The 19,507-nt window shown below is 37.8% G+C and overlaps 1 protein-coding gene across 6 annotated transcripts in view; it reads right to left on the reverse strand.

Annotated features, from left to right (window-relative positions):
* ACACA (acetyl-CoA carboxylase alpha) overlaps positions 1–19,507 on the reverse strand; it is a 242,979-nt gene that overhangs the window by 79,112 nt on the left and 144,360 nt on the right. For all 6 annotated transcript variants that reach the window (XM_028109119.2, XM_028109115.2, XM_028109116.2 and 3 more), the window contains 2 exons: positions 15,053–15,208; positions 13,140–13,286 (listed from right to left, as the gene is read on the reverse strand). In XM_028109119.2, coding sequence (XP_027964920.1) covers positions 13,140–13,286; positions 15,053–15,208 — 303 coding nt within the window. The remainder of the gene's footprint in view (positions 1–13,139; positions 13,287–15,052; positions 15,209–19,507) is intronic.

Here is a 19,507-nt window from a genome sequence, read left to right on the forward strand (position 1 = left end):
TTTCCAAAGTGTGTTCCTCATCGACCACCTCCCTCCTCCTTTAAAAAGTACCATTACAGAATGGAGAGTGCTATCCCAGTCTTTGTATAGTCAGATTCCCTACCAAAAGAGATTAAGTTTTGAGTGAGCATAATGGATAAACATCCAAGAAAGCATCTATTGCTCAACTTATACTGAAATTTAGATTTTACTGCTAATTGAACAACAGGGCACATAATGGAGAAGATGGGCTTTGGGGTCAAACTAACTTCGATCCATATCTAGGCCATAACACTTGCTAATTGTGTGACCTTGGAAAAATAACTTCATTGAGCTTCAGTGTCCCCACACATACAAAAGTAACAATGCCTATGGGTTTGATGAATCAACTACTCCAAATGGTAATCTATTATATTAACTTCAACATACAAAATTTGCTCCTTTCTCTCCTCTCAATCTATCCAAATCTTACCCATTCCAAAAAGATTCATTCAAATTCCATTTCCTCAGAAAGTTTTACCTAGCCTCAAGTGACCCCCTTCTTCTCTGATCTCCTACTAAGACCTTCATGTAGAGAATTCATTCAATAATTAATCATATATTGCCTAGGACCGTTTTTAGCTTGCCAGCCTAAACCATTATATCATCTCCTCCAGTGCCTAGCGGGATCCCAACACATAATATGGGAGTAATAAATATTTGCTGGTTCCATAGTCATTTCATTTTTTTAAATGATTCTTGGAAAATAGTCAACACCAAGGGCTTAGAACACTGTCTATGACTTATCTCTAGGGATCACAGGATAACAGTCCTAAACATCATTCAACTATTTTATTTTTTAAAAAATAACAAGAATAATAGCTCCCATTAATTGAACCTCTATCACCAGCTGTACTATACTAAATATGGACAAATACTGACAGTAGTTAAGAGGTTAGTCTGGGGAACATCATCCTACCTTGGTCCAAATCTCAGCTTTAGTCTAGCTATATAATCTTGAACCAATCACTTAACTTCATACAGTCTCAATTTTTCCAATTATAAAAAGTTCTCAAATTATTATTAATTCAGAAGCAGCTGTTATTGTTGCCATGAGAAAACTAAGATATAGAGGAATTAAGTTAACTTGTCCTTATAGCTAGTACATTTATTTTTTAAAAATACAGTTCACATAATTTCTTTTACTAGAAAAATTAAGGAAGCATATTCCAGACTAGTGCCACTGCAATTAGCAGAAACAATATAGAAAGATGAACATCAATTATAACACAAACATAAATGTCCTTGACACCTAAATTCAATGTGGTATTCTGGAACAGAAAAAGGACAGTTGTAGAAAAACTGGTGAAATCCAAAACAAAGTCTGTATTTTACTTATTAGTATTGTACCAATGTTAGTTCTAAGTTTTGATAATTATACCATGGTTATATAAAATGTCAACATTAGAAAAATCAATGGTTTTATTTAGATATATTTTAACACACCTCTTTCAGACTACATAAAAGATTATTTGAGTAACAAGAATAATGTAAGATGTTAACGTTAGGTATATGGGAACTCTCTCTGCACTATCTTTGTAACTTTTCTGTAAATCTAAAATATTTTAAGATAAACAGTTAAAAAATAAATGCCATGATAAAAACTTTTCCTTCTCTTGGAGGGAAGTAAACTGGCTAATAACGTCATCATTAGTATTCTGTACAGCCTTACAAATGCTGGCTATGAAGACTATGAATAGCATATTAAAATACCCATGATACGATACTAAATTTGAAGAAGTGGTATAACAAACTTGTCTGTACACCATAATAACTATGAGATGCAACAGTGTGGTGGTTAAGGACAGAGACTCAGAAGCCAGATTTGGAGAATGTGAATCTAATAGAATCTGACTCTGACAGAATAGAGATTCAGTCAGTTTTCTAGCCACTTAAGTTACTGACCTCTCTCTGTCTCAGCTTCCTCATCAGTAAAATTGGGTGATAATAAACTCTTCTATAACGTTTGTTGTAAGGATTAAATCCATGGTAAGCCTTAGAACAGTACCTGGCACATAGTAAGTGCACAGTAAGTGTTACAACACTATCTATAGGCGTGTTGGGAGGAGGGGGGAACGAAATAAAAAAAAAATAGCAAAATGAGATGATAATTATTTTTAGAATGATGGGATTGAGTGGGGTTTTTTTTCTATTTTCTAAATTCTCCTTAATGTGTTTATAAAATTGTCAATGTGATTTAAGGTTTTTTTTTTCCCCCCACGAGCCATCCCTTTATTTGGTCACAGCAGTGGGTCTTACTACTACATTTTATTCTCAAGTTTTTCCTTATTCTTCAGATTCTCCAGGCTTCTGGATGTCAATGCGATTTAAGTTTTAAAAGGAACTAAGAAAAGACTACCAAATAGCTCTTCACTGAGTGACAGGTACGTGAAAACTTTTATTATTGTCTCTACTTTAGCGAACCATAATAAAAAAAATTTTTTTAAGGGAAAAGTATCTCCCCAGCCTAAGGATTTCTCATACTTTACAAAAGCTGACTCTATATTTTAGTCTTACCGCGACAGATCATATTTATATAAAGTTAGAAGGAGAGAGAGTGAAACACATGAAGATTAAAAATCAAGACTCACCTCAAAGGGAGAATATCAAGAACTGCCTTAATTTGTTGGGGCTATCATTTCATTTTTAAAAAAAGAAATGCTCTGCAATGATGTAGTAGAATGTAAACATATGTATATATAGGTTTATACAATATTAATATCTCTACCTGAGAAGTAACTGCTTCAGTGTTTTTCTGGTCTGATGGTTAAATACATATTTATACTTTTAAAGTCAATATTTGTACAATAGACAAGAACAGTGCCTATCAGCTAAATACATATTTAGGACCGTACCACATGTATTACAAACATGTACTAAAATCGAAAGCTTATATTTATACAGAGCCTTTCATCTTGAAGAGGGCTAAAGAGCTTTACAAACATATGTACATAAAAGGACGTTCACACTGATAGGCAGGCAAGGTATCAATTCACCCACTCCCCTATTTTTTCCAGCAGCCTGGGACAGGAACACATGGTGTCAACAGATGCGGGTCTGTAACAGCTGCAAAGACATGTAACACAATAATCCACCTTGTGATGCATAGTCACTGGAAGAGGGCTTGCAACTTGAGAATAGCAACCGCTCTCCTCCAGTGCAGAAGCACCACGGCCATTTCCAGCTTTGTGTTTTTAAATTATTCTCTACCAAACTCAACTAATCACTTGACAAAATTGAATTTGATACTGGAAATGGTTTCTGAATGCAAAATACTTTCTGTCTGATGATAAGTAGGCTGAGAAAGGCTTCCCCCTGCCCTTGTTAGATTTAGAGACAGGGAGAGAGAGAGAAAGAGGGAGGAAAAAAAAAAAAAGGTCACAACATTCAGGAGAAATGGTTCAAAATATGCTATCTAAGAATAGCTTTGTCTCAGAGGATTGGGTCATTACTTCAGAAGACAGTCATATTCTCCCCCTATTTAATTAGGACACTAAGTTTTTCAGTCAAATTACTTTATACAGATGGGTCTATCTATATTATACACACAATGGAGACTTTATATTGAAAATTCTGCAATCACTATAAAAGCATATATACACAAGTGTGACAATGTGATTAGGAATGTGACATTCACTGATTTCACCTAAGCCCAAGTTGCCTAGTACATTAACTGAAAAATAATAACCAAAGGAAATTCCACCACTGAACCCCCTTGCTCCAGCTTCTCGCTCCCTCCAGTGCTTTGATGCAGGTGAAACCAGGACTGGGGGCCGCAGCCTGAGAGGGTCTGCCAGAGTGGGTGGGTTTATGGCCTAAGGAGGTTCAGACTCGGGCTCCGGGGCCCAGGTAGCGCACAAGCTTCTTTCCTGACCACTGACTTACCGAGTGGTTCCAGCCGCTTCCTGCCAATTATGTTTTCATTAATATAGCCATAAATCATTTAAAAATCTGTAATTTCAGATGATTTTTGATAACAGGATGCTCCGAATAGCAGGTTTCTTAGGTTTAGGGTTATCAACCTAAACTAATTAAAATGAAAAAAAGGGAAGAGGATCAAAAGAGTTAATGTGAATAAGCAAAGGATGAGCAGAAATAAATATCTGCCTTACGCAAGTTCTAAGGAAGAAAATATTTCTTTGGCCACAGTCCGGTTCTGGAATAAACACACGCAAGCGAGGGAGGAGGGAATGGGGAGGAGAAAGCAAGCAGAAGAGAACAGTCTTATTTAACTGTTTTTATGTGGGTAAAATGATTTGTGCCACAGTATTTCCATAAGAAGTGGGACCATTATTTTCCTGTAGAAACACATTTGGTTTGAAAAGTATCACTGGACAGGATGTGAAAATCAAACCGAATGAATTATTCACAACCCCCGATCAGAGGTGATCATTATTTCTGATGCTCCAAACAGTGATTAGGATTCTGCCCTGAGATGTCATTTTCTCGCCAAGTGACACCAGCGACACAGAAAGGCATTATCTATCTATCCATACATGTATTTTTTCTCCTGGGAGGACCTTGCTTTCATGTTACTATAACAGATACTAAAAGCACGGCAATATTAACATTTATTCTGAGGGTGCCCATAAATGCCATTAGTCTGACACAAAATGTCAACACTAATCCTGACCCAAAATTAACACCAAAATTGACATCAACATTAATTGTACTATCCGTGTGAATAGAATGTGCAATTGCACACACGCACACGCACACTTTCAAAAGCTGCTGTTACTACAAAATAAAATACCAATATTAAGCTCAACCAATAAATTTGAGGGGAAAGCTAGGAGGCAAAACTGGAGAGGACTGTGTTTTTAAGAAGCTAAGAAGCATCTATCAACCGCAGCTATGCTGTGGGAAGCAGGAGAAGAATATCCTCGCCGTGGTTGCCTTTCTTCTGTCTCCTCACTTTGAGTTCAGCTGTAACAATATTTTCTATGTGGACTCAGATATAGGTTAGACTGTGGCTGATACGTTAAACCTTTATTTTCCATGCTAAAAGTCTAAAAGTTGAAACTTTCTGGCCAACCCTCCCACAGCAATCATTTTACTACTGCTAATGCCAGGAGGAGGACCATCCTGCAAGGCCCAGGAGCAGCAATACAAAGAATTCTAGAGTGTTAGAGCTGAAACGGACCTAAGCACTATCTGCCTCGTGAAGATGAGAAAACCAAGACTCGGTGAACAAATCCGAACTTGAGTTCCTTTATAGATACATGATGTATAGATACATATAGATACATAAACAAAGTGTTACCTCCTCCCTTTAAAGATTTATTTACTTACTTGAGAGAGAGAATGTACATGCAAGCAAGCACGAGCAGGAGGGGCAAAGGGAGAGGAGAGAGATTCCCAAGCAGGTTCTGTGCTGAGCACAGAGCCCAAGGTAGGGCTGGATCTCACAACCTTGAGACCACAACCTGAGCCGAAACCAAGAGTACGATGCTTAACTGACTGCACCGTGCAGGCACCCCAACCTCTTCCCCTTTTGTATCTTGTATGGGATATTAAATCTTCACTTTTAGTTAGATACTATCAAAAAACAATTACAACATTAACTCAGAATCTCAAGAAAAAAACATTATCTGATGGAATGGTGAAAAATATTGTATGGGTGTTAAAATGTGCCTTTTTAAACCACAAGGCAATACGATATTTGACATAATTTATGCCATTCAGAAAACCATGCTGAAAAAATGTCAATGCCTTTCCATATTGTATTATCTGCTGGATATCATCTTCCGTTGCCTAGTGTTGTATGATCACATAAAAGAGCTGAAAACAATTTTCTTAACAGCTGAAAAACTCTCTTTTTCATGCTTGGATAATTCAAAAATGGCTGAACAAACTTACCTCAACCTTTCCAAAAAGCGATAAAAGGGTAAGAAAAATACCATTTTTGGAGTAAAAAAATTTCATCCCAGAGGTAATTTCTTGAAAATATTACTGACGATTAGAAACAATAATTTTGAACAGGGGAATTATCTCTCCCTGCAATATCTATAAACATGAAACCACAGTAATTTTATGCATATACACACAATGCTTTTAGTAAACATACCAATTTTTTAAAAAAACATGCAATAGAGCACATACAAGCCAGTGGTATTTGAGAAATGGGGCATAGGAGTAATTGGATGATATGGAAATTAAGCAAGTTGGCCTACTACAGTTCAGGAAGCCTTGCCCATTAATCATATAAACGAATGTTGAACTCTGACGCTTCACGCTACACCTCATCCTCTGGAGTCATCTGTTGCTGTCCTCATGTTCATTATTGCCTTTAGTTGGAGTTGTAAAGTTTTTTGACATAGGGTACTATATCACATCCTTTTTCAGTAAAATCTTAAAACTTAAGGTGTACAAAAATGCTGGCAAGTACATTCTTTTGTTTAAAGGCTATCTCTAGGACTGACTTTTTAAGGGGACTGAGGAGCCCTCCACAAATTCTGTAGTCGGCTAATGGATGCATTAGGATTTTCAGTCATTCAAGTTCATTGGGCCTCTGTTTGCCAATTATGAAAAGAGTCAAAGGAACTAATCCACCTGTTGAAAAAACTCCAATATCAGTAGTAGTCGCTCAGAAGGAATTCTGAGAAAAGTTATATGCAAAGTAAATAGGTGATGGGGATTAAGGAGGGCACTTGTCGTGAGCACTGAGCGTTGTATGTAAATGATTAATTCTACACCTGAAAATAACATTACACTCTATGTTAACTAACTTGAATTTAAATAAAAATTTGAAGGAAAAAAAAAGCAAAGTATATGCATCCCAAAAGAACAGTGTTAGTAATTCATTAGAAGTAATTCCATGGCAGGAAGACCTATCTTTCAAAATTAGCCTCAATATTTTTCCAATGAGGGGCTCAACTCTGGCTGTGAGGATCATTTTAGACAAAGACTCACTCATAACCAAACATGCTCACTTAGAGGGTAAAAGAGTGATTTTAAATAAAACTATCTTAACCACATATTTCATAACCTGTCTTTTTCTATACTTGAAATTCCTATCTTGTTAAGCCTAAAAGGATTCAAGACTGGGGTTTCTTTTTTTGAAGCCCTTGATGAAAAATAAGACAAGCACAAATTATGCATGTTTACATATAATCAGTGGTGTGTGATACTTTTCTGCTGAGGATCTCAAAGCACTTACAAACATTTCCCCATCTTCAGGGATAGATTGGTGGCAAGGACCATTAGTCTCTTTTTATAACTTGAACAATCAGTGCACAGACCATGGTCCTGTTTTTCAGATCTGCCTTCTTCAGGTCTATTTCAAAGCTCACCTTCAGCATATTGCAATACAAATATGCCTCTTTTCCAACACATATCTAAAAGATTGACATGGACTCAATTTCTACACCCAGCATGAAAAGGTAAACTGGTTTCAAAAGAAAGAAACAAAAGTACAGTAACATACATCCAAATTAGCTTCACATTCATGGAGCTATTCTGAGGTTAAATCGAGTAAAACAATATACAAAAGTCTAATGTTAAACTAGAAAAATATTTGGGTTCTGTGTCCATGAGAAATGGACTCAAGCCCACAAACATACACACTCTTCTCCAGTCAGAGTTTCAAAGCATAACAGGTTCCACTAGAATCTGAGTCCAGGACAACCCAAACAATTCCTTTGAGAGCATAGAAAACGTCAACCAAGTGAATTCAGACAGAGGGTTATGGTGTTTTTTCTGAAATAAGAGGTCCTTTGGGGGGGGGGGTGCCTGGGTGGCTCAGTCATTAAATGTCTGCCTTCGGCTCAGGTCATGATCCCGGGGTCCTGGGATCGAGCCCCACACTGGGCTCCCTGATCAGCGGGAAGCCTGCTTCTCCCTCTCACATTTCCCCTGCTTGTGTTCCCTCTCTCGCTGTCTCCCTGTCAAATAAACAAATAAAATCTTTAAAAAAAATAATTAAAAAAAGAGGTCCTTTGGGTTTAGAGGTCCAGCCTAAGAATTGTCAAAATGGATCTACTAATTAATTTCTTTTTTTTTTTAAAGATTTTATTTATTTATTTGAGAGAGAGAGAGAATGAGAGAGAAAGCACATGAGAGGGGGGAGGGTCAGAGGGAAAAGCAGACTCCCTGCTGAGCAGGGAGCCCGATGTGGGACTCGATCCCGGGACTCCAGGATCATGACCTGAGCCGAAGGCAGTTGCTTAACCAACTGAGCCACCCAGGCGCCGTACTAATTTCTTCCAATCTTTTAGGTTTCTATAAGCTTACCCACTTCTTTCCCTACTAACTCCTAAAGTTTTTTTGTTTTTATACTCCAATTAGAGATTTCAAAGGATTATAACAACATAAAAGTGAGGAGCAGTGTCAAAATGATAAGCTCTGTTTAAGCAGTCAGTAGATGCAGGGGTTTTTGTCATATCACTCCCCATATTTTTCTATAATTTTGAAATATTTTATGATAAAAAATTACAGACACTTACACCTTGCTGAAGCGGAACATCAAAATGTTGCCAACAATTAACTATGGGCAAGGCTGGGCAGTTCTGGAACTAAATTCCTAATTCCCACCATCCCTACCCTTCCACCCCAAGAGCATAAAAGATACCAGTCACGATGGCAACCAGTCTTTAATCTACACTATTTTTTCCTCCTCAATCATCCTCTTCCTAAAAAAAACGTTTCCTGTAAAAATGTGTAGAGCATGATATAGTAAGGTTCACCTGATCTCTGCCCAAGAGTTAAAAATGCAATTGCATACTGGAGGAACACCAGGCAAAGCCCACCATACCTACTGAAGAAAAGAGGATCTGCCTCACCAAAAAGGGCAATTCCAGAGGCTTGTCTAAATGCCAAGGTGCTGAGAAGGAAAAACCCTGACACCTAGTGCCCATCTGAAGAAATGAAGCCTTGCAGTGACTACAATTCTTAAGTGCGGTAGTGCGTGCAAAGGAGTTCATCAGATTGCATTCAATTTGGAATATGCTTATCTCCCAGAAAAATTTTAAGGAAAAAATTTAATGCCACGCACGAATTCCAGTCCTTCATTACTGATCCTTTTTTGGAATACACATCCTGTACCTAATTATTATAGCTGCTTCCAAACAGAGAATCTTCTCATCTCAGTTTCTCATTATGACAGGAGAGATGAGAGGAAGGGTCTGTGTTGTTAAAAAGCCCACGTGCTGAAAGAGTAAGGAAAACAGGGTCCTACTCTTTGGCCACACCAAAAGTGCTATAAAAGTTGCCTATCATGTCTTTCATCACTGCCCAATTAGAGATTCATGATCTAGTTCCCAGAGCAGTTAAAAGAAATATAATAAAAGAATGCTAATAACATTTCAGAACAACAACAAAAAAATGTGGTCTCAAGAAGGCTAGTGTTTTCTTTGTCCTACACCAGGCAAAGTTAAGTTGTTCTCTGTCAAGTCTGTTACCACCCTTGGCTTGATCTTAGCCTGAGCCTTTTAATAACAGGATTTAGTGCGAAACGCAGCTGCAGTAGATTGTGAACTGTTACTCAAGATGTTCCCACCTGCAATTACAGCTTCCACCAAATGATCAAAACAGGTTAGCAAACTGGCAGGAAAATGAAAACAATTCCCCCAAAACTGAGAAGCAGTAAACGTAGAACTGTTGGTTAGCTGCATTTCCACTGTAACCAGGCTCAACAGCATACATTCATCTAGCTGTGTATTTACATATGGTACCCATCACTGTAGCATCATAGCCGCTAGAATTGAAATAAGTTTAGTCTTTGTTGCAATCATATTTTCCACAGTTTTCATCTTTACTTGAAACTATTAAAAAAAAACCCTAGACAACCCATCTTTGGAGCTATTTGCAAGTAACACAGTTCACAGATTTGGTCTACATCTCTTTTATTCCTACTCTAAATTCATACTAAATGCAATGCCATTCAAACCTGACAATGAGAAAAATGTGTTCTCCTATACTTCCATCATGAATGAGATGGCATGCCTTCAGTTACACCTTTCTTGATGGGGAAGGGACAACTAGGAAAACAGAGAGGAGAAAGTGGCTAACACCACATCAGAAAATCTCTCTTTCTTCTGCTTTTAACATGGGTACAATGTTCAAAATGCAGGTCACATCTCTGCTGAAACAGCCAATATTCTTTCTCAAATGGCAAACAAGTTACCTAAAACTAAATGGAACTGAATTGTTCCAAGTCCTGTTCCCATCACTATTTTACCTATTTACTGTCCTGGGGAGGGGGGTGGGGAACAAGGAAGAAAGCCAGCCACCCATACAGTCGATGGTCTTATAAGTACAGGTTTTCTGCATTTGATTATGGGAAAAAGCATCTCGATTCATGGGGAAACTCTGCAGGAAGCTCTTGTTTTACCTTCATTCCTTATATCCATGTGCTAGCTTTTAAACCCAGAAACTCCAATCCTTCAAGGTAATTCAGTATCCCCCACAATGATGACCTGGTGGAGCTGTCACCTTTGGAGAACACATTATGATGATTTAATGTCTATGTAGCATCAATGCATTTACATGGAGCCTTGGCTCTCAGAACATTAACGGGTCAATTTTTTATTCCTTTTTTAATAAAACTATTTCTCAAGGTTCTGTTCAGATGCCCGTTCTCTTTGGGACAGGACAGATTTGCTCCAAATCTCATCAGCATGAGCTCTTTTCTTTCCCTTCACATCACTCTTGGGGTAATACAGAGAGTGCCAGGTTCATGACAAACTTGTCTCTTTGGCCAAAGAAAATTAAACTGCAAGAGCTGAAAGTCAACTTGCTCTGATAAAACTGGGCTCAGCATGAGGAAATACATCCCACTGACACCTCGTCATCTCTTAGGCACAGCTGTCCCTCAGAGTTCTGAGTGCTGAAACTCCATCTTTAGATTGGTCAGTTTCTCAGCAGACATGTACCATTGTACACTCAAGCTATTGGTAACGGAGTTTGATAGTAATACCCCAACCTCATTCCTGGTGCGCAATGCCCTATAATCTAGCTACAGCTACTGACTGACTTCACCAGCCATCCCAGGCATTAGTCACTAACTGCTCACAAAAGAACATCAGTCTCACTCCTCCCGAGCTCAAAGACTCAGAAACAGCAAACCAACAACTCTGCCTCAATCCTAGTCAATCATTTGAAGAAAAGGAAAAGAGAACAAAGAAAATAGGCAACTAAGGAAGGGAAAAGAGTAGAAGAAGAAAGTGAGAACTGATGAAAAGCAAAATAAAAAAATAATAAAATAAATACAAAAAATAAAATTCAAATACAATTAGATTTCTCGATTTCAAGATTATTAAAGCACTGGGCAAAGGAAAACATGGCCCTTGTACCGACTCTACTGCTCATAACGATAATACTCTGCGGCTGTTTAAGACATCCCTTTTCTACCCAGGTTCGTTGGGTCTTAAAAGGGTTAAAAAAACCTTTAATTTTTTTTTATTCTTTTGTGTGTGTGTGTGTGTGTGTGTGTGTGTGTGTGTGTGTGTGTGTGTGTGTCTGGTCTTTGGGTACAGAGTCCCGTATAATAAGACTATTTGTATTCATACTGGCAGAGTAAACACTACATGTTCATGCCCAGGCAGCTCTGTGCTTGTAATTTCAGCAAGAACAGAGCTCTGTCCCTCTGGGACTTCACTATTCCCCCAGTCTCCATTCGCTCAAACACAGAATGAGAGCAGAGAGAAAGCAGAAGAGAAAGATCATGGCAAGAGGTTTCACACAGCAGTGCTGCTAGCTTTCACGTAGCCAAAAATCTCATTTTTTTGTGTTAATTACATTAGTTAAACCGTTTTTCTCTCAGCCCCATGTTCACAAGGGTGCCTTCCATTCCTAAAGACTATACTGTTGAATGAATCAGAATTTAAGTCTAGCACAATGAAGCCTTTCTTTGCTGTTGAGGGGCTCACTACATAGATGCTACACCGTGGCACAAGACTCTGCTTCAACTTTGTGTATTAACGAGTATATATCTATTCTTGTCAAAATTCTATGCATCTTTCCTCCTTCACCTCTTGCCTTTGCTATTTGTTGAGGCATTAGATTAGAAGAACTCCTATAGTCTGACATTCTCCGTCTGGTCCAATGCTTGCATCCATCTTAATACCGATTCATCTACTTTTGGCATCCACCGGTGTGCTTACTGAAACAGCACACACCTTGTATATACAGTAACATATTTTGAAAAAGACACTGCACAAAATGGAAAATACTACATATCACCTCCAAAGGTCTACCCAGCCTGTTTATGGAGAACACCCAGGTAAAGGTTACTCTTTCTAAAGAATGAGATTTATCTAGGGATTCTATCTAAGGCTGAAATAAAAACCTATCTCTTTTTAGGTGTATTATTTTTGTTATTTCGGTTGTAACTCTACATTGAAAGCATAGTTAAAATCAGGAAGAGGATGACATAGGCCAAGGGGCAGAAGACGACTTTATATCATTATTAGCAGTGCACCATAAGAGAGAGGATTCCAATGCCAGAAAATGCATTCTTAGACAACTACCAGAAATGGGCTTCTGCTACTTTCTTTTATGTTTAAATCTCTGGTTCTGATTGAGCCTCTTTAAGAATATATTTACCACGATAATAACAGCACCAGATCAAATTACCTGAGCACAGAAAACATGCCAAAAAAGGTATACTACTATATAAGTATTCAAATAAGAAAAAAACATCAAACAAAACAACATTTTAACTTTTTATTATGGACAAATCTCAAAATTTCAAGTATATACAAGAATAGAGAAAACGGTCTACTCTGATGGATGTATCATCTAGCTTTGATGAACAACTCATGAACAATCTTGTTTCATCTATAGTCCCACGCTCACCCCTCCATTTCTCTGAAGCAAATCTTCGACATTGGATCATTTCACCTGTAACTATTTTAAATAGGTATGTCCAACAGAAAACATCACTCATTTTTTTAGAAAGCAAAGTTGTTAACACCATTTAAAAAATATTATCACACCTAAAAAACTAATAATTCCTTGATATCTAGTCAATATTTGCTACCAGCAAGACTACCATGCTACCTGTGTAGCACCTAAATTAATGCAGGATCTAAATTAATGCTATTTAATGACCAGCTCCATGGAAAGCTGCTACTAGTGGTCACAGAGATTAAGGAAAGGGGGAAGGGGATTCAGCTACTTGCCTCATTGCCTCCTGGAAGCCTGTTCATGTGGACCAGCTGACCTTGATCATCCAACACGAGCTCCGTATATGTCAGCATGTCAGAAGGCAGGGGGGGTGATGGAAGGAATGCTTGAGTGGACATAGACTCCCAGAGTTTGATCAGAGACTATTGGAGGAGAGAAGTTTGAGTCATCGGTGACAATGAGCAATTCAACATCACAAAAATAAATATTAAGTTTCAGTCAATATGATTTTGCTCTTTCCTTTCCAAGTGTTCTGCTGAGCATAGAAGCATTAGGCCAAATTCTGCAGCTCTCATTCTCAGTTAAAAAACAGATTTGTAATTATTTTTCACATGTTTTTCACATGTCAAAAGCAGGCACTTTTCCAACAAAGTCAAACTGCTGAGTGATTCTGAATCAGCACTAGAGCATTAACAAACACAACAGACCTAACAAACAGACCTGACCACCAGCCCCCCAGGAAAATTAAAATAAAAAACTAAGTAGCATTAATCCCTCCTTTAAAAAATGGAAGAAAAATCCTAGAAGAATAGAAAAATAATCAGGAAAAGTGGTATGACACTCAGCTAATGCAAAGAAAACCCAAGAAGGCAAGAAAAACGTTTCTACTAGAGGTTCAGGGGAAGCATCCTCTTTCCAATACCTATTAGCCCGCACGCAGGAATTAGTTCATGAGGGTGTAGGACTATCTGTAAATGTGCAGATCAATTTTGCTCAAAAATGAGAAGACAGACACACTGATCCACTTAAAAACCATTATAATTTCCATTTCCAACTTCCATATTACCAAAACAAATGCCTCATGAAGTGGGAACTGGTTGTTTCTTTGCTTGTCTCAAAGCAACATTTAAAGGCAATATGATGCATTTATACCTACATGTTCCAATCACAGTGTTTATGTCTATTCTATAAGGAGAATTATATAGAATGACATTTCTATTTATAGTTCTGGCACTGACGAACAGAACCAACACTCAACTTGTAGGCTACTAATGCTGGTAATACTAAATGAAGATAGCTATGTTTCTGTTGTAAACAAATGACTACATAAAGGAAATCTCTTATACTTGTGAATAATACAGGAATTACAGAGAGACTACCTATCAAGGCCACATATACTACTTTATTAAAATTCAAATGTGGTAATACTGGTAGTACTGACTAGGAGACCTGGAAAAATCCTATGTTCATAGATTTTTTTTAAAGGACAAATTCAGTATTCTTTTGATATTTTTTCTGTTGCATTTTCTGCTGTGAATGTACTTTTCTTGCCTTCCATTGATGGAAGAAAAATCTGCAGCATAGAGATGATTCACCATACAGATCAAAGGAATTTATTTTCATATAAAGGATGAGAATCTTCATGTCATATTTTCTCACACTAGTTTTTATTCAGCTATAATAAATCTCCCACAAAAGAATTGATACTTTAAACTGTGCATCATGAACTCTATATCCATTTGTATATGTTATCAGTATTGATTCTCATCATATTAACCTAGGCTATCAGCTAAAGACCTGGGTTATCTTGGAAAATAGGAAAAAGAGAGAGTTTCAAGCCTCTTTTTTAATATCCATAATTTGATTATAGGCTTAGGAGATATATACCTGAACATAACTCCTCACACAGGTCATTGTAAACTACCATCACAGGCATGCTGTCTCAGTTTACTTTCTTCTACTCAACAGAGGCTTCTATCCTCACCATTCCGTTACTTCATAAAGAACTACCCAATACTGGAGTTGGCAGTCACCAAATCCCAGACGAAATAGAAATGAGAGTGGTGTTAAGGTATTTCCTGCCCTTTGGGAGTGCCCTCATTCCGGGCTAAGCTGCCTCTAATGGAAATTCAGGAAAAATCCTGTCTCTTTGGAACATATGAGTTTCCCTCCAGTTAGCCACCTTTACCTGCCGAAACATCTCTGGGATATCATATATGTATGTTGTCCCCAAGGATTGTGCCTGGAATCTCTTTGATTGAAGCAGGTCTTTGGTGACATATGGAGTGTTGATTAACATTCCATGCAATGGTCCCTGTTTGTCTCCATATGCCTGAAACATGATCTGCAGGAGGAAGAGAATGGCATGGGAGTTAAGAGACAGAGAATAAAATCAGCTGCCTAGATGGGCTTTCTTCATAAATGTTATTTTTTGAAACACATTTTTGGTGGGTTGAATAGCTAAGACATGCCTTTACAAATTGGGTAGTGTTCTCACCTCTCTACAGATGATCCAACTCCAAAAAATGGTATGTGACCAATGACACACCATGGGCTGCTCTCACTTTTGGATTAGTTGAAATCAACAAGAAAGCAGTGTAAATTTCACACCTCAGAGACAGACTGACAATGCCTGCCTTCTAAAGTGACTTGAATTCCACATACTCAGAAATGAAGTATGTCAACCAACAAGTCTGAGCGTCCTCACATTTAAGTTGAGGAACAGCTATGCATTGAAGAGAATTCTGCTCTTTCCCCAACAGTAGAAGGCCAGGTCAAGGCTCTACCCTATTATCTGTGCTCTAGTCTACTTGATTAGAAGGTGCTTCATAAGTGTTATGAGCCACACACTTTAAAGATTTCTGCCAGAAATGGATTTCATCCATCCACCTAGCTAGTCAGTTCTCATTAGCTCATAAGACAGAGCCTATAGTAAAATAAGTGTGTTATTATATATATTTATATAATATAGATATACATATTTATCTCCCTCAGTATACTATGTCTAAAACTAGTGAATAGCTCCGGTAATACCTATATTGTCACATAATGAAATCACCACACCAGTTTTTAATCATTTTAACCCAAACATTTTCTAGAAGAGTACTTCATATCCCATATACTTAGTTTTATTTGCTTATGAATATTTATAAGGGATGCCATTATTTCAGTTCAGTTAATATTTACTGAGTGCCCAGAGGCTGTATGACACTAAACTAGGCACTTTATGCATGAATACATAAAATATAGATTCCCAACACAGTGAATACAAATGTGGGAAATAAGGGTATGTGTATACACCCACATATCTATTCTGGTCTAAAATAAATAAGCTTAAGTCTACCATTAAGGAATAGATTTGTGAACCCGATATATAGGCTTAACAACAGAATTAAGTACTTTCCCAAACTCTGGACACCATTTAGCTAAGCGAATCCTTAGCCTCCTAACCTCAGAGGAACAGATATGTTCTACTGATTTGTCAGTCAGGTCCTACAGTGGGCAAAAATTGTCTTGCATGTCTTACAACCCCAAAGAAGGGAGCTTCCAGTCCTATTCCACATGACTAATGGTCAAAGTCACTGGGTAGGAGGTAGAATTAACAATATCTTAGGCAGAAATGGTAATGTTTTAAGAAATTCAAAGTGTTAAGTGAGGTCAGGGTGTTAGAATGAGAAAACTGGACTCAGAGGAGATAAACTGAATCAAAATAAGAAAAAGGAGTAAAAGCAGCAGGTTCTTGGGACTACATTCCTGTCTATTAGGAAAGACAAGAGCTGTGGGTACAGAGTTTGAGACTCACTTTTGCCAAGGTGGAATGAAGGCAGGCTGGTCATTAGTTAAGCAACATAATCATGTGGACTGAGAAAGGGGACCGGAGAAAGCCCTCTAGGTAGATTCACTGCTGGTGGGAATTTAAAATGGTAGGACTACTTTCACAAACAGTTTAGCAGTTTCTTATAAAATTAAACATATACTTACCGTGACCCAGTAATTACACTCATATATTTACCCAAGAGAAATGAAAACATATCTACATAAAGACTTATAAATGAATGTTCATATGGCAGCTTTATTCATAATAGCCCAAACTGGAAAATAAAACTTCAAATGTCCATCAAAAGGTGAACGAATATAAAAATTTTGGTACATCCAAGGGCGCCTGGGTGGCTCACTCGGTTAAGTGTCCAATTCTTGATTCTGGCTCAGGTCATGATCTCAGGGTCATGGGATCGAGCCCCGCATCAGGCTCCACGCACAGCAGGGAGTCTGCTTGAGATTCTCTCTCTCTCTCCCTTTGCCCCTCCCCCTGCTCACGTGCACACTTTCTAAAATAATAAATAAATCTTTAAAAAATTTTTTTGATATATCCATAAAACAGAATACCACTCAGCAATGAAGAGGAACATACCCATTGTCTATACAACATAGAATAATCTCAAAAATATTATTATACTGAGCAAAAGAAGCCAGATACAACATTATACATAGTGTCTAATTTCATATATATGAAATTCTAGGACAGGTAAAACTAATCTGTAATAATAGAAAGCAGATGAGTGGTTGCCTAAGGCTGGGGCTGGTGACTCTACCTTTGACAGAAAAAGAAAATAAGAGACCTTTTAGGGGTGTCAAGATGTTCTCTGTCATGACTGTGATGATGGTTATACAGGTGTATACAATTTCATAATGAACCAAAGTATATACATTAAATAACTGCATTTTATATGTACATTGTATCTCAATAAAGGTCATTTAAAATGTGTACTTTCTCTCTTACACTACACAATGGAAATCAATTGACATATGCAATGGATTACCCAAATCTCTTCTCCCCACTATGACTGGCTGACATCAGTGTTCATTACAGCTAATAACACAAAGACTTTATCAGGAAAATGAAACAAAATGAAGCTCAAGCCAGTCAACCTCGCTTTTTTTTTTTTTTAAGATTTTATTTACTTATTTGACAGAGAGAGACACAGTGAGAGAGGGAACACAAGCAGAAGGAGCGGCAGAGAGAGAGGGAGAAGCAGACTCCCCACTGAGCTGGGAGCCCGATGCGGGGTTCGATCCCAGCACTCTGGGATCATGACCTGAGTCGAAGGCAGATGCTTAACGATTGAGCCATCCAGGTGCCCCTCAACCTTGCTTCTTGTTGTCAGAAAGAATAAATGAAGTGCTGAGCAAGAGGTTGATGGTAATGGATACTACTGAATGATCAGCTACCTACAATAATTCCATTTTTGTACTATAATGGACATAGGAGTTAAAAATGGGTAAAGTGTATGTTTTACACGTTCATGAAAACATGTGTATTATATATATCATACACCTTTCACCACTATTATTTTATTATAGCACAAATCATAATCATACTACAGAGAAACTAATTATCTGTCTTGTTCCCTCCTGATGTAAATTTCTCAAGAATAGAGATTATTTTATCTTTGAATCCACAGTGCCTGACACAATAGAGGTGGTCAATCGATGTTACATCGATGAACGAATGAATGAATGATACACAGGATTCTACATTATTTTAAATTTACATAATGACTCACTAGAACAAAGACAAGGAAAAAATAAATTGGCAATAAGCATCAGGTAGACAATAAGAGCACCAGAGCAGAGATGAAGGCTGTTCTTTTGCTGGTTCCCTCCTCTAGCCAGGGGCTTTTGGGCTCCTGGGTTTACATTCAGCAGTGGCTGCTGAACTCTCTCCACTGAAGAGCCCGAGGGAGACCTCTTCCTTCAGGGCTTCCTAAATATGCAGGACCCAAGGTAATAGGGGTTTTTCCTCAGGCAAAAGGTAGCTCATTCATTCTTTCAGATACTTATTGAGTGCTTATTTTGTGCCAGGCATAGTACTAAATCCTGACTGAAGGCGTCTGAGCCTTTCATGCCCCTGTGCCACCACTGGCCAGAATGAGGGAAATCTAAGAGCTTTCTAATAAAAAAAAGGAAAAAAAAGTACTTACGAAGAACAAACGTATTTATCAAAAACATTAAAATCTCAAGTGGCCATCTTATTTTTCACAAGAATAGACCTGCCTTGAAGCCACTGTAGAAGTTAATTAAAAATATCCCTGACCATGGAAAGCTTTGACTGAAAATGTCTTTAAGGTTGTCCTGAAAAACATCAAATGCAGCAAAAATTATTGTATACTTTCTCTTGCTCACCCCTTGCGCTACTGTGCTCACTCTCTCTCTCTGTTTTAACTGTTCACTTCTCACTGGATAGATTTCTCTGGCCATCTAACTAGGAATCAAAGCACAAAATAAAAGGTCACTCTGACAACTATCCAAACTCAGATTTTTAAAATTCATCTTCAAAATACTGGCAAAAATGTCTCCTCTTGCCTCTATTCCTGGATTTAAAAGGACATAGATAAAAACAAGAGACATATAATCTCTTCCTGGTACCCAATGCATAGAACAAACTGAGATCTTTGTGTACACATACTGGAGCAAGGTCATCCTTTAACCAGAAGAAATCTACTTCCCAAGTTCAGGACAAAAACCTAAAATAACATCCCAGTTCTTAAGAATATGTGAGCCATGGCAAACCAACCTAAATCCAGTATCATAACAAATGGCACAAATACTTAGAAATGAAGGTGGTAACATAGATTAAAAGGAA

The sequence above is a fragment of the Eumetopias jubatus genome, unplaced genomic scaffold, assembly GCF_037043125.1.
Source record: "Eumetopias jubatus isolate StellerSeaLion01/CBP00866 unplaced genomic scaffold, mEumJub1_p1.0 scaffold_10, whole genome shotgun sequence".
Lineage (NCBI taxonomy): Eukaryota > Metazoa > Chordata > Mammalia > Carnivora > Otariidae > Eumetopias > Eumetopias jubatus.